Source organism: Equus caballus, chromosome 8, assembly GCF_041296265.1.
Source record: "Equus caballus isolate H_3958 breed thoroughbred chromosome 8, TB-T2T, whole genome shotgun sequence".
NCBI classification, from domain to species: domain Eukaryota; kingdom Metazoa; phylum Chordata; class Mammalia; order Perissodactyla; family Equidae; genus Equus; species Equus caballus.
The window spans coordinates 65,227,765-65,243,019 of NC_091691.1; the positions used below are offsets into that span (position 1 = coordinate 65,227,765).

The 15,255-nt window shown below is 43.8% G+C and overlaps 1 protein-coding gene across 40 annotated transcripts in view; it reads left to right on the plus strand.

Annotated features, from left to right (window-relative positions):
• The window catches only part of FHOD3 (formin homology 2 domain containing 3), a 455,074-nt gene that overhangs the window by 335,683 nt on the left and 104,136 nt on the right, over positions 1-15,255 (plus strand). For 8 of the 40 annotated variants that reach the window (XM_023648251.2, XM_023648252.2, XM_070220946.1 and 5 more), the window contains 3 exons: positions 1,913-2,263; positions 2,679-2,753; positions 7,570-7,683. The exons of 6 other annotated variants lie outside the window; for them this stretch is intronic. In XM_023648251.2, the coding sequence (XP_023504019.2) occupies positions 1,913-2,263; positions 2,679-2,753; positions 7,570-7,683 (540 nt within the window). Of the gene's footprint in view, positions 1-1,909; positions 2,264-2,678; positions 2,754-7,569; positions 7,684-15,255 lie in introns of all 40 variants that reach the window. 26 more of the 40 variants (XM_023648254.2, XM_070220951.1, XM_070220953.1 and 23 more) reach the window with 4 other exon arrangements.

Sequence of the window (15,255 nt, forward strand, 5' to 3'; positions counted from 1 at the left end):
ACAAATAGGCCAAATCAAAAGGATCTTGGACGAATGAGGGTAAAATCTTTCTCTTACTAATTTCAAAGTCAGTGTGATTCTTTGCTGCTGTGGCCTCATTTGCCAGGCCACCAGTGCACATAAAAGTTCTCAGATGGGCTCATTTGACACACTGAGACACCCACCCTTCCCAGAGGTCATGGAATTCTCTTTGAACTGACAAACTAATGATTGTTTCCCTCCTTTGGAGATGTCTGGGAAGAAGCCAGCAGAAGCCTCTCTCAGATGTGGAGAGAGGAGAGGAGTGACCTGGTGATGCAGAGTAAGCTACGTATTTCAGAATGAGAGGGGGAGAAAGATCAGCATTAACCATAGCCCCTCACCCGTGCTGAGTGCCGTGCTTGTGGGTAGTGACTTTTAGTTAGGGATGCTCTGGGAAAGGAAGAGGTTGAGTTGACAGTCCCACCTTAGGTTGAAAATTAGCCACAGGAAATTATGTAGACTCTCACTAAATACACTGGTTTTACATGTGCCTATACTGTCCCACCCACACAAACTCTTGAACCCTCAGTGGCTCACACTGTTTAGATGGACCTATGGACCAGATAGAAGAATCCGGTTGGGAAGGGCCACCTTCAAAGTCGTCCCTATGACGTTGTGCTGCCTTTACACAGGATTGTTATTTACACAGGTAGATGGTTGTTTATCCTACCCTCTGGAGTGTCTTGGACTACATGGCTGATGCTGGAGAGCATTTTTGATCAGAGACTACAGTTAGGGTTTTCAGTTTAGGAAATAAAGGTGTGCATGTTAAACACCAGGGCTTGATCTTGACAGTAACTAAGGCATTTGTTACCATTGATCTGGATGTTCTTTGTTTCCTGGCATAAACCTATCAGACTTAAAAGTCGGGGGAAAGATTCTGCTTACTTCTGTGGGATTGGTGTCTTCCACTGCTCCCCCTTCCTGCTGGCTGCTTCTTTGTGTGTGCTCACCGTGTGTACCCACCATGTGTGCTCACCATGTGTGTGTACCCCTTCTGCCAGACCTGCATGGAACACTGCAGTGTGGTCTCATCCCATCAGGCCAAGGAAACCAGGGTGTCACTGCCCTTACGGGCATGCTGGAAGTCAAGTTCTCTGGGAAAGGGACTGTGGTTTTGAAAAATGCAGAGTTTAACATAGATTCTCAGGCTATGAAGGGTGTGCATCAAAGTATTGAAGTGGCCTGAATCCAGTCCTCTGAAGGTGGAAAGTTTTTTTTATAACTGTGACTGTGGCAGAATTAGGCCTGCCTGCAGAAGTCTAGATGTCTAGGGCTTAGTGATAGAGAAGGCCCTGGGGAAAGTGTGAAATGGGCAGAATTTGTCTTCATCGTGCCGGGCCCTCGTTTCTGGCTCTTTGCATTCCTTGCTGGCATCTCTTTGCCTTTTCCCTTATCCATACTTGCTTTCGAGAAAGGATCTGAAAGCAGTGACTAAAGTACAGGGCTTGTGGGATACCTCTTCCTCAAAGCTGGGCTTTTTAGGAGGAAGACAGATGCTCTGTTTGACCAAGAAGTTCAAGTGGTGGAAATTCCAGTGCCAAAACAACCAGGGGGAAGAAACTTGGGGGGCTGTGGGGTGGGTGCAGAAGAGCCTCTGGGGCTCTGTTAAATCCCCTCACAAGGGCCCCTGTGTGCCCAGAGGCCAGGCAGTCTCACCTCCCAGATGGTCAAGCCCAGGCCACCAGGAATACTGGGCAAACTAAAACTTCTGGCCATGGGCCTTTATGCTGCAGCTCAGGAAACAGCTGGATTCTGAAGGAAGTGGCCATAACAGTAGTGGGTTTTCTATGTGTCTTTTTCTCTTTCCTAACCTTTGCTCCCTCTCTCCTGAACCTCTTTTCTTCCCCTTCCTTCCCCTCTCTTCCTCTTCTCCCTGCTGGCCCAGCAGCGAGGCCAGCCCTGCCTCAGAGCAGAACCCCGCTGGAAAGGATGCTGCTCCGGAGAGTTCAGCCCTTCCTCCTGCCTCCAGTGCCACCTCGCAGGGGAATCAGCTTCCAGCCAGCACTGCAGTGGGGAGCGCCTTGTGCAGCGGGTCCTCCGGGCCTGCCCTGCTGCCACCCCTGACCCCTGCCTCTGCCTCTCGGCCCTCCTCCACTGCACCTGGCCCCCCGAAGGCATCACCGACCATAGAAAAGCTGCCCTATGTACCCCACAGCCCCTTCCACCTCTTCTCCTATGACTTTGAGGATTCGCCCTTATCCGCCAAGGAAAAGGAAGCTGAGTCCCAGAAGGAAAGCAGGTAGATCTGGCCCGCTTGGAGGCCTGTGTGAGGTTAACCCCGGGAGGGTGACACAGCGTATTAACGGCATCATCTGGCTTGTCTTCTGTCATGTTTGCATGGATTCCAGTCAGAGCAGAGAGAAGTTGTGTCAGAAACTAACTCTCTCACCACTAACTAACTAGTTACCAGTATTTAGGCAAGATGTGGAAGACAACTGCTATCTGTTTGAATTAAAGAGCTCTTTTGTTATAATACAGTTACTAAATATGGATTTTTAAATGTAAGGCTTTTAAGAATATGCATGGTCTGTCAAGATCCACCCATCTCTCGCTCATCTGCTGGCACCGAGTCTTTTCTGACCTGCAGAATACAGCACAGTGCTTTGCCATCCTTCCATGCAATGTTTTGAGTGGAGTTTTCCTTCCTTTAACAGTTCCCCTGATTCTCTCCATTCGAGCACGTATTCCGCCTCTGAGCCTTACAACTTTCGGTCTTTCTCTTCTAATAGGTGGGTGTCTTTTCTTTATTTTCTTTCTCTTTGCTATAACTCTCTGTTTTTGTTCTAATGTATGCATTTTTCTTTCAAAGATTGCTCCTAACTTCCACACGATGGCCAACAATTGCTGTTTGAGTCACCGGGCATTAATCTAATGACATTATTTAAGTATGAACACTTCAGTAACTCTTACACAATGTGGAGAGGGAGGGAGGTGTGCAGATCAAAACTGCGCAGGGAATCTTGAGCAGGTGCTTGTCAGCTTGCCTGTGTGCCTGACCTTCACTGTTGCCTGGATTACGGACTCTGCGGAGTGGGGAATGGGGAACAGAGGGTTTGAATATTTTGAACAATCGATTGTCCAAAATCATTAACTGATAATGCTGATGGCCACTCCCATATTAGAGTAATAATAATCATTGATAACATTTATTGAACATTTACTAAGAGCCAGGCCCTGTACTTTTCTTGAAATTGGCGCTCTTAAATATCATTTAACCCTTAAGAGGTAGGTTCTATTACTAATCCTTATCTACTGTGAGGAAACCGAGGCACAGAGAGGCTAGGTAAGTGGGGAGTGGTTTCCACCCCAGACAGCCTGCTCCAGAGTCTGGTCCTCGTCTGTACATGTGCGGCTGCCTCTCTTTTAGGCAATCTGTCACTTTCTTTCGTTCGTAGCTTGTATACACTGTCACTCCTAATACCAGGCCCTAACCCGGGCCGCCCCCTGACAGGGGCTCTTCAGGAAAATCCTTGTCAGGGAGATGCTCTTGCCAGAGTCTGTGTTTGGGGGACCCTCAACCTGGATGCCTGACAAGAAATTAAACCTTGTTTTGTTTTTTTTTAAATTGAGATAACATTGTTTAATAACATTATATAAATTTCAGGTATACACCATTATATTTCAATTTCTGTGTAGACTATATCGTGTTCACCACCCAAAGACTAATTACACCTTGTTTTGAATGAAGGCTCATAGGATCTGAAAGGCAGTGCTTTCACGCCACAGAAATGACAAGTCACTGTGGGCGTCAGATCTTCCATCTAATAAGTAGAAGAATTAATCTAGAACTCCAGTCATCAACCTTTTTGCTTATATACAACCTAAAAGAATTGTGAAACTTCCTTCAAAGTTTTAAGTAGCCTGTCTAAAGTATTTTATCATAAGTTTAAATCATTGTAAGGAATATAATTTGTCTATTGTATATGTGCTTTAAATTTACTTTTATCAAACCCTTGGGTTTCAGATTTAACTGATTAAATCATAGAAAACACCTACATATCATAATTGGCAAAGTCGGTCCTTAGTCAAATGAGACAATTTCCGTCAGAAAAAGTCTGATTTTGTGTTTCAATTCAAGTAAACTAATGCATCCCTGTGACAACCATGCCACTTCTGGGGTCTGATCCACAGGTCGGTGGGCAGGTGGGTAGAGAGAATGCATGAGGCCTGCCTCTGACTTTGTCCCTCGATAAATAAAGGACCACCTTCTTCTTCCTCACTATTTCTTAAGGAATTCCCTCAGGAGTGGTGCTTTCTCATATTATTGCTTCAGTTGGCGCCCTGGAGGTCTTACAGCTCAAAGCACTGCTCCACCTGATTCAACCTGGGTGACAGGGTCCCTTTTTTGTCTAAAGGCGAAAGGCAGTTGTGCCAGGCGAGGCAAGAAAGGAGAACTGGGAGACCCTGGGAGCCATCACGGGCAGATCCATTTTAAGAAAGAGCAGATACGGGACTTGAGGATCTGAAAATTCGTTTCCTCCTGTTTCCAGAATGGCTTGTATACTGCCAGGAGTATGTGAACTCCAGTTTGAACATCTCCAAACTCCGAGTTCTCTACCAGTCTCTTCCAAGTCTAAACTTCTGGAGTCACTGTGATTTCACACAGTCTTTAGGGAACACATCCAACACAACTCTTATGCCCCCCAAGAACAGCGTCTATGTGTGAGATAAGAGCTGTACATTTGATAGCAATAAAAAGATCTTGACAACCTCCTACTCCCCAGCAGGGTGGTGTTAGCCCATCATAGTGATCCAGGACTTTCTGGTGACGGTCTTACAGCCTCTGATGGGGCTTTCCTGGGACCCGTGTCCCTCCCACTTGGTCTCCAAGCTTCACCACTACTTACAGTCCCGGAGGATGGGAGCAATAGAAGCATATAAATTGCCAAAATGAATATACATGTAAATGGAGAAGAGTAGCTGTGTGCTTGTGAATGAGGTTGACTTAGATTTAACTGAGAAAAATGTATAATTTTTAATCATTTGATGGGAATTTGAATACCGTATAAATGTTGTTTATTCCTATTAACTTTCTGATGTTCACTCACTGTGGTTTTCGTGGGTCTGTATGGCAACAGATTTGACCATCAGTGGATGCGTGCAATTGAATGGGTTATAATAAAGACCAACCAGTTAGTCATTAAAAAGAACAAAGAAAAAACTGGACAGTGAGTTGAATGAATTGTATCATCCAGTTAGTTTGAATGAAACTGAGAAGCAAAACCAGACAGACTGTGAGGTATTTGAATTAATTGCTCAGCCATCAGAAAAACCAAGGGAGGGAAAAATGCATTATGCTTGTTTTCTTTCCATGACGTCATTTAAACATAATTTTAGGGAACTAATCCTGTTAAAACATTCTGCAGGATGTCCACTTTTCGTCAGAAGGGGATTGTTTTAGATGCTTACATAGAATAACAAGCTGGGTGTCCGGGCAGTGGGGTGACACAAGGCTGAAGCCTGAGCACACGGGCCTCGCCTCCCTGAGGACTCCCTGGTCCTGGTGGCGGCCCCCTTCCCCTCCCACATCACAGCGCCTGCTGCCTGTTCTCTCCTTCACTCCTGAGCTTCTTCTCCCTTCTCTGCTTCCTCCTTTCTTTGTGCCTTCTTCTCATCGTTTGCTTTTCTGCTTTCTCTGCAGCCCCTGGTTTGGGGGGGGGCCCTCTTTTTAAATTTTATTTCTTTTATTAAGATATAATTGACATATTAGTTTCAAGTGTACAACATAATGATTCAATATTTGTGTAATTGGGAACCCTCTTAAAAAATCAAACCAACTCTCACTTGAAGAGGCAGTTAACCTTTTAGACATGTGGTGTTGAGTTTCTAAAGAGAAGAGAAAATGATTGCCCAGAAACCAAGTCCCGTGAAGGTGGTGTGCTAACAGAGGAGGGTGACGGGGTAACATTGTGTGATCTGCGTCCCCATCTGCCTGGCACCATGCCTGGTACTGAGCTCAGACCTGACATGTGATACCAAGTAAACAAATAAGAAGAGCAGCAGTCAAGCAGACCAGACTTAGCAACACAAGATGGACTTGGGGTAACAGAAATACTCTATTTCCTGTTTGCCTAATGTAATTTATTAAGGAAAACTGAAATTTCATCTTTGTATTCCAGTTTTTAAAATAGATGGCCTGTTTTTATGCCTTTTTTCTACACGTAGTTTTTGATATTTCAGAATATTTTTATACAGTTCTGATCAAACTTGGTGTGTAGTATTATATCCTGATGTTTTCATTCAGTCTGTATATATAAACATTTTCCATGTTATCGCTTACAAAATTGGTAGTCATTTTTAATGGTTGCTTAATATTTCATTGATGAATATTATCATCATACTTTCTTAGCCCTTCTTGCGTTGTTACTTGATTGAGTAGTTTCCAGTTTTTCACCATGATCTCAATAATGCTCCAGTGAGTATCTACCTGCATGACATTTTCAGTATGTAAGAAACCATAAGGTTATGTTAATCTCCCAAAAGTAGACTTAGTCATTCAAAGGATAACCACATGTTGAGGCAAATTGCCTCCCAGAACAGTTAGTACTGATTTCTGTTGATGGGAGTTTGAACTGGATTCACTGTGGGCAGGAAGGTCCTTGTGCACTTACATAATAGTGACCCTTGGGGTCCCACACACCCAAACACAGTGTCCTAACCAGTTTAGGGGAAAGAGTCGGCCCTGCCTTGTGACGGAGTAGGTTGAGAGGCAAAGCTCTCTGGATCTCATTATCTGTAACTAATCGTAGGTGTCTGCCCCCAAGCAAGGGCTTCAAATGGTAATTTGTTTTCTGGGAATGCACTGAATGATGATAGCTAAATATAAACTACTAAAGGACATCTATTCTGAAAAGCAAAAAGAAAACTCTAGAATTTTACAAATCCTGAAACTTGTCAGAGATGACTGGGAAACTATAAAGGCTCATTTAAACCTGGTGGCTGTAATTTTAGTTCTGGGGAAATATTGGATGAAGACATGGATGCACGCACCTCTATGCAGCAAGCCAGTCCAGAAGGCCTAGGGACAGTTTCTTCTTGATCACTGGGCACATGATGAGATTACATTTAATGAATGAAATTGATTCGGAGATCCTTAAGGCAGAATTTTTAATAAGATGTTTCTTTAGCCAATCATCTGATATTTTCTACAGATCTTTGATGGAGTGAATGCTAATTGTACCACCGTGAGAGGCGAGAAAAACCTTCATGATTCAAATGAAAATAACTGGATTCTTATTTATGTTAGCAAATAATTTTAAGGTGCATTTAAAAAGAAAGGAAATATGAGGATTTTATTTTAAACCCTTTGTCATAAATCCTGCTGCCAAATGGGTTTGGACTTTGGGAAACTTCTCTAATGAGAAATAATCAAAACTAAGCAGATATTAAATCTCTTTAAGTTAGAGTAATCACTGACAGTGTTAGCATTTCCAGACCTATTTTTTTTGCAAAAATTAAGATAGTTTGCTAAGTATTTTTATTTATTGACTTGTACTCATTTCTCCATCTCCCCCCACCCCCAACTTAAACCTCTGCCCTCTTTAGATACAGCAACTTTGGCAACAACTCTTACCACACCTCAAGACCTTCATCCGGCTCCAGTGTGCCCACCACCCCTATGTCCTCTCTTTCACCCCCACAGGAGGCCAGGCTGGAAAGGTGGGTTTTATAAGAAGCCTGTAGATGGCTTCACTGTCTTGGAGTGAAGGGACTCAGTTTGATTAGCAGTGCCTAAAGGAAAAGTATAAATAAAAAGTAGAATCTGAAATATTTTCCTTTACAGAATATAGTCTGAAGGCAAGAATATTTTCTTTCTCTTTCACACTGTTTTCTAAGTAAAGTATAAAAATTGGTTCTAAAATATTTAAATGTGAATTTTTGGATTCATCCCTTAAATGCTGTTCTAGATTTTGTGTAAGCTCTATAAGTTGTTTTATACACATCAATTTTCACCTTTGAATGACTAATTCTATGTAAATCAGGAGGTAGTGGGCCCATTCAGGTATTGTGTAATTAATCCAGGACCTACAAGAAGAGAAAAGAATTCTCTGGGTCCATGGAGGGAATTTAACTTGGCAAAAGTATTAGACCACCAGAAATTAACTGATTATAACTCCTAGAAGCGAATGATTGCACAAGAATGTGTTTACAAGGGGAAGGTAAGACTTGTAATTTCAGAACAATTAAAAACAGTTACCCTTATAAGGCAAGAGTGCTGAGTTACTGAAGACTGGCTGGGGTTCCAACTCACTCACTGGGAAGTTATTTAATCCCTGAGGGTAAGTTGTCAGTTATGCCAACCCTTACCTTAAAGCTCGATTTTGACAAGCAAATGAAAAGGTACACATGAAAGTGCTGTGTGACCCCTGCCATGTGGGTCCTGTGAGAAATGACAATGTATGAGGATGGCATATAACTTCCAGCAGCTCATGATTGATCAGAAATCTGGACATGAGCAATTCACAGAGATGATTTGCCTCCAATCCTAAATTTAAAATAAATTGAACCCATATTCCACATTCGGATCCTCTCCTGTGTCTTCTGAAGTGAGTTTTCCTGAGCGCTGCTAATGTTGGAGGTGTGGTCAGGATGTACAGCAGGGAAGACCTAACAGCCCCAGGAAGAGGGCTATCCAAGATGGTTTACCTGGCCACTCATCACCACTGATTTCCAAGATGGCACGTAAGCCTTGCAGTGTCAAACTCTCAGGTTCCACAGCCCCGTGTGGCCCTGGGCTGGGCATATCCATGCTCAGTTAGGTCTTGGTAATAAGGTAACAAGTTGACTACACTGAAGACACCTTCTGTCCTTAACCCTAGGTCACCTTTTCTTGGGATCAGCCGAGGTCACCTGTGGTCCTAGATAGGTCACCAATAAAGAGGATCCTTGTCCTTTAGGATACAAGATTTGGGGCCAAAGTGAGGAATCTTAGTCTGACTCATATTACATCACGTGTCTCACATCTGCTATGCTGCCAGCTCCTTGGGAGCAGGAACCAGGCTTCATTCATTGCTGTGTCCCCCAGGGTCCCTGGTGGCTGGCCATGGCAGAGCCGTGGTAAACGCTGGTTGAAAGATGGGCTGAATTATCCACTCATTGATTGGGAAACCTTTTGGAGGTCCCTGAAGTTGAGAAGCTATAATGACAGGAGGTCCAGAGGGTTCTGAAGCCCTGGGCTTTAGAGAAAGTTCCTCCCAGGTCCTAAAGGGGCAGCCCCAGCTTCTGCCCACTACGCGACCCCTGGAAACCCAGGTCCAAGTTTGAGCTGGTGGGTCCAGGAGCACAGGCTCCTGAAGGACTCCTGTCTGTGACCCCGCCCCTGCTCAGTCTGGCTGAGTGTGTCTCCTGAGGGTGGGGAGGGGGATTGAACAAGGAGGGGTGGGGCTGGATCCCCGAGTGCCTTGAATGCCCTGGGGAAGGCTGGACTTCATCCTGAGAGTGTGGAGTTGTTAGGCTGATATGCTCTAATTTGTCATCAGTGCGGAACAAGACAGTGAGGCAAGGCTGCAGGGACAGGGGCCACCAGAAGCTGCCTCTCAGTCCGAGAGAGGTGACCATGCAGTGACCATGGAGCTTGAGAGGAGGAGCAGGTTTAGGCAGACTTGGCTGTTGCAAGGAGGGTGGGAGCAAGGGAAGCTGAGTGAGTGTTTGGATGTTAGAAACCAGAAACTGAGATAGAAGATACTGGAAGGAAAACAAATCCAGGGTGAAATCTTCAGCCTGAGGCATGCAAGATATGAGGAGTCTGTGTGATACCCAGGGAGATGTTGGGGGCCCCTGGGGAGGTGTGGACTAGGCAGTCCTCAGCTTGAATTGGGCAGTGAGATGAAATCCTTCTGAAGGAGCCTGTGCTAAGAGCCAGTCACGGGGGAACAGCAGTGGCCAGAGCCTCTTCTCTTCTAAGCTACCTCTTCTCTCTCACGTGTACTTCTGCCACAGGACACTCATTGCCTTTGCCATCTACTGTGTCCACTAGAGAGTAAAGTAGTTCCAAAGAGTTTATTTCTTCCTTTACGTATGCATGGGCTTTTTTTTTCAACTATCTCTATCTGTGGCTTTGAAAATCCATGTGATGAATCATTGGAAACGTCAGATGTGCAGTTTCATTACTAAGACCAGGAAGCCGCCAGGCCTGGCTGCGTCACCACTTCTCTCTCTCACCTTGCTAGCTTCTGTTTTGTGACTGTGAAAAATAAAAGTAAGAGGGGCCTTCAACTCCAAGTCGTATTTGTACACCATGGCCCAAATATATTATGTCAGCTGTATTGAGGATTATATATATATTTGTGTGTGTGAGGAAGATTGGCCCTGAGCTAACAGCTATTGCCAGTCTTCCTCTTTTTGCTTGAGGAAGATTGTCACTGAGCTAACATCTGTGCCCATCTTCCTCTGTTTTATGTGGGATGCCGCCACAGTATGGCTTGATGAGCAGTGCTAAGTTTGTGCCCAGGATCCAAACCTGCGAACCCCTGGCCGCCGAAGCTGGAGTGTGCAAACTTAACCACTATGCTACTGGGCCAGCCCTGAGGATAATATATATTTTTATACAGTTTAATTTTTTCTTCTGCATTTTCAACAACTGAATTCTTTAGATGTCACCCACATTCTATTTTCACATTTACAAAAATTTTCTGCCCTAGTAAGATAGATGATTGTTTTTACTGAGGTATATGCTTCAGCAGACTTTGTAAGATTTATTGTTGAGATGTTTTATATACCCATAATTACTGAAACCGAAAAGAAAAACTCTTTTCTTAGGAAAGACATTGAACTATTATGAACAGTAGTTGCATTTTTGCAACGAGAACCCGCATCTTCTGTCAGCATACCCCTGACTAATTAATAGCATGCCAGAGCCCTGTGCAATCCTGGGGGGCTTTAGAACTCCATTCTCTTGATTTAGAAATGAGACCCACTTCTCTGAGGTTCTAGGAAAGTCAGGCCAACCAGAACACCCCTTCTGGCGTGTTGGCCCACTTTGGAAATACAACTGGGTGTCATTGTGAGCTTGGAGTTTTCCATGTTTTTCCCGAACACATTAGTGTGTTGGATGTTAATAAAACTTGGAATGATAAATTGAACTAGAAAGGAAGACCTGAAGAAACAATATACAAAATTAAGGCAAGGGTATTAAAACAAATCCATCTCCACATCTCCTATTACAGCTGCGTTTATAGGGTTCTCTTTTAGAAACAGAAGAGTGTAGCATGAATTTTCATGAAATTAGAACTTGAGTTGTCCGAAAACAAAACAAGAAAACCAGAACTATTTGCAAAGGCCCTCAGGGATACAAGATGCAACTGTCAAATGAAAGCAGGCTTTTAAAATACTTCAATTTTGAAAATGTACTTTTTGAGTGGAAAAGTTCTAAATATTTTCTCTTTAAAAGAAAACAAAATTACAGGACTATTTGAACCATTCATGTTCAAGTATTCAAATGAAACAAATAAACAAGCAAACAATCATCACACCAGAGCAAATGTGCAGCTCTGGGAAGTTGGGAGGGGCGTCATGTTCTCTTTCCATCCCCGCAGTGACGTCTCCATCTTGTGGGCCTTTTCAGAAATGGCAGCTGGAGGCTTGTTTGGTGTCGTGATAGCAGTTACTGAGTGACTGTGAGGGAGCAGTTAAGTCCAGGGCCTGGGGCTGAAGGTGCCTTGAGGCAGTCCGTCTTTGTGCTGGGGCTAGAGAGAGCACGGGTAACCAGGCCCTTCCTGCCCTGTGCAAGAGGCACACCGGCAGGTAAAAATGCTGGGTGCTCTAGTGGGAGCACCTTGGAGGAACCTCAGGCTCAGATTTCAGGGAGCCAGGAAGGACTTCCCTGTGGACACATCGAACTTAAACCTGAAGGATCACCATGTGCCCTGAGCATTCTTTCTATTCTCTTTTCCCCTTACAATAGTGCCATTATTTACTGTAGATGACAGTCACCTGCCTGTTGTTCAGATTAATGTCAAGAGCCCTTAGAAGAATTTGGAAATTGTCTGCCTTGTATAGTTGTCCAAGTGGAGTTTTTCCTATTTCCTGGAAAACTGTAATCCAGATATAAAATGACACCTCCTTTGGGAGAAATAATGGATAATAAGGGATGAATAAAGGATTCCACTTTAAATTTTATTTTATTAACTTTTGTATGGACTTTACATGAACACAGTCTGACATTTAAAAGGTGTGAAGGGGTGTATATTGAAAGTGAAGCTCCCTCCAACCTAATTGTCCTCCCCAGAAGCAACCACTCCTAACAATTTCTTATATATATTTCCAGAGATGTTTTATGTTGATACAAGCATATACATGATTGCTATATCTTTACACAAATAGTCCCACGCTACACAAACTATTCCACATCCTGCTTTTTCACTTAAAAGTATATCTTAGTTCTTTGCACAGCAGTACTTGTAGCTACTGTGTTCTTTTTAATCGCTGCATCATACTTTCTTCGATGCTACTTTGTGTACTCATTCTCATATTGGTGGGCCCCAACCTTTGGCTATTACAAATGATGCTGCAGCTCAGTTCTTGTCCCTGTGTCATTTTGCGCTCATCTCTAGGAGAAATTCCTAGAAATGGATTTAGTAAGTCAAAATGTTTGTACATTTTAAACTTTGATTGATTTTTGCCAAATTGCTCTTCATAAAGATTGTACCAGTTTTGAGTCTCAACTGCAGTGTACAAGAGAGCTTGTTTTCCCATATCCCTGCCAAAGGGTCATTCAACTTTTTTCAGCCACTGCTCACCTGGTAATGAAGAGTTGTATGTCGTTAAAATTTAAATTTGCGTTTCTCTTATTATGAATGTGGTTGAACATGTTTTCATATGTCCAGGAGTCTTCAATATTTCCTTTTCTGTGAATTTTTGCTTCACGGTCATTGACTTGTCTTTTTTTTTTTTGAGAAAGATTAGCCCTGAGCTAACTACTGCCAATCCTCCTCTTTTTGCTGAGGAAGACTGGCCCTGAGCTAACATCCATGCCCATCTTCCTCCACTTTATACGTGGGACGCCTACCACAGCATGGCTTTTGCCAAGCCGTGCCATGTCCACACCCGGGATCTGAACCGGGGAACCCCAGGAAGCAGAACATGTGAACTTAACCGCTGTGTCACCAGGCCGGCCCCCTGACTTGTCTTTTCCTTATTGAAGTAGAGAAGTTCTTTATAAGCTGTGATAGGAGTAACAGTTATTTGCCTGAGTCATTGGTCTTTTTATGTCATTTATGGTGTTTTTAACATGCAGAAAAATTTAACTTTTTTTTCTTTTTTTGAAGATTTTATTTTTTCCTTTTTCTCCCCAAAGCCCCCCGGTACATAGTTGTATATTCTTCGTTGTGGGTCCTTCTAGTTGTGGCATGTGGGATGCTGCCTCAGCGTGGTCTGATGAGCAGTGCCATGTCCGCGCCCAGGATTCGAACCAACGAAACACTGGGCCGCTTGCAGTGGAGCGCACGAACTTAACCACTCGGCCATGGGGCCAGCCCCCAGAAAAATTTAACTTTTATGAGTTAAATTTATTAATCTTTTCTGTCTTCTGGGTTTTGTGTTCCTCATGAGGAAAGCCTTTTTTCCCATGGTTTCTTCTAGTATTTCTACATTGGCACCTTTTGTGAAAGGTGAAATGTGAAAACATTGAAATATTTTATCTACCTGGAAGCTATTTCAACATATGGTGTGGGGCAGAGATCCAACTTAAATTTTTTCATTTGTTTGGATACCATTTATTGAATAATCCATCATTTCCCTGCTGATTTGTGATAAATCAACGGGAATACAGATTCGTTATTGTATCTGTGTGTTCAAGCTGTTCCCTTAGGAGCATCTCTCATCTCTTCCTGCTGCCCACCATGTCTGTTCAACCATTCTAGGCTGTCAGGAGCTCTTCCTCCTCTCAGCTCTTGTCTTTCCCATTCAGTTAGTAATCTTTGGAATACGACTTTATCATGCACTACCTTGAAACCGTCCTGTTACTTTATCATCTGTTGTGGAGTTTTGTCTGGTGATTGACAGTGCTGGAAGAAAGAGCCTGGGAGTATTGGGGGAGGCAGGGACTAGGCAGCTAGGCCTAGGAGACTGGAAGCCTGCCACGCTGAACAGTGGCTTCTCCTCCCCCAGGTCAATCTCCCCATCTTGGGATCTCAGTTCCTGTGACCCTTCAACACCAGTCGCCACCATTGGTGTAGTAACTCCTCCCTCAGAATGAAGGTCTCTGTTTCCAGGCGTTTCCTGCCTATTTTCAGTTACTTTAGCTCTTGGAGTTCTTACCTGCTTGACAGGCCTGTAGACCATTGCCCTGTGTGTAACTCGCTGGTACTCGTGTCTTCCTCATTCTAATTTCCTCCTCCGTGGGGACTGTGTTCCATATGAATCTGAGTGTTTCTGTTTTCCTATTCTAGTCTGCTTTGCCTTTTATCATTTCTTGCCCTGACCTCACTAGTATCAACAGGTGCCTTGACGTTCTACTTGTCTAGTATTTGAATCATCCTTTTTGTAGATTTGTGATTGAGAGCTTTTCTGGAGCTGAGATACTTGCTTGCTGTGGTCCATCACTTGATCTACACAATAGTCTTAAAAAATTGTGTCAGTGGAGTCAAGAGCCCTGTTGTCCACTGGGGCTCTAATTAAACAGTTTAGTTTTAAATTCATCAAAGTAGATTTTAAAAAAAGGCCAAACATCACTGAGAAAATCCTGAATAGCATGTAAAACAGGATAAAAGGCATTGCCTTACTGTGTGATCACAATTAATGGCACCTGGCCCACAACTGCCAACAGGAAATAAAAGGTGCCAATGCGGACTGATTCCCCACCGTTCAAACAGAGAAGTGTGTGCTGCCGGTACTGTGCAGAAAGTAGACTTCCTACTTGTCTGCTGCTAGTTCCTGATAGTGATCTTGTTATAGTGAGTTCCTGTAAGGCAAAATGTGGTCCTGATTAATTGATTGTGTTACATCCAAAGTGCATGGGAGGAGAAGCACCCGACCCGTTGAAGGAGTGAGTTTACAGTAGGGTCTGGCTTCTTGATGGCCGCTTCATGCATCGACTGTGGGCTTAGGGGGCCCGGGCTCTGTGTCAGCCCCCTGCCCTGCGGGGGATCTCTTGTTCCTCAGTGGACACTAGAGATTCTTTCTCCCACATGTTTTGATTCTGACTCCTTCTCACTGTTCCTGCTACCATAGATTTAGTTTGAGATCTGTGTCGTGCCTGGACTGTATATTGCATTGATATGTGTTGTCCATCCT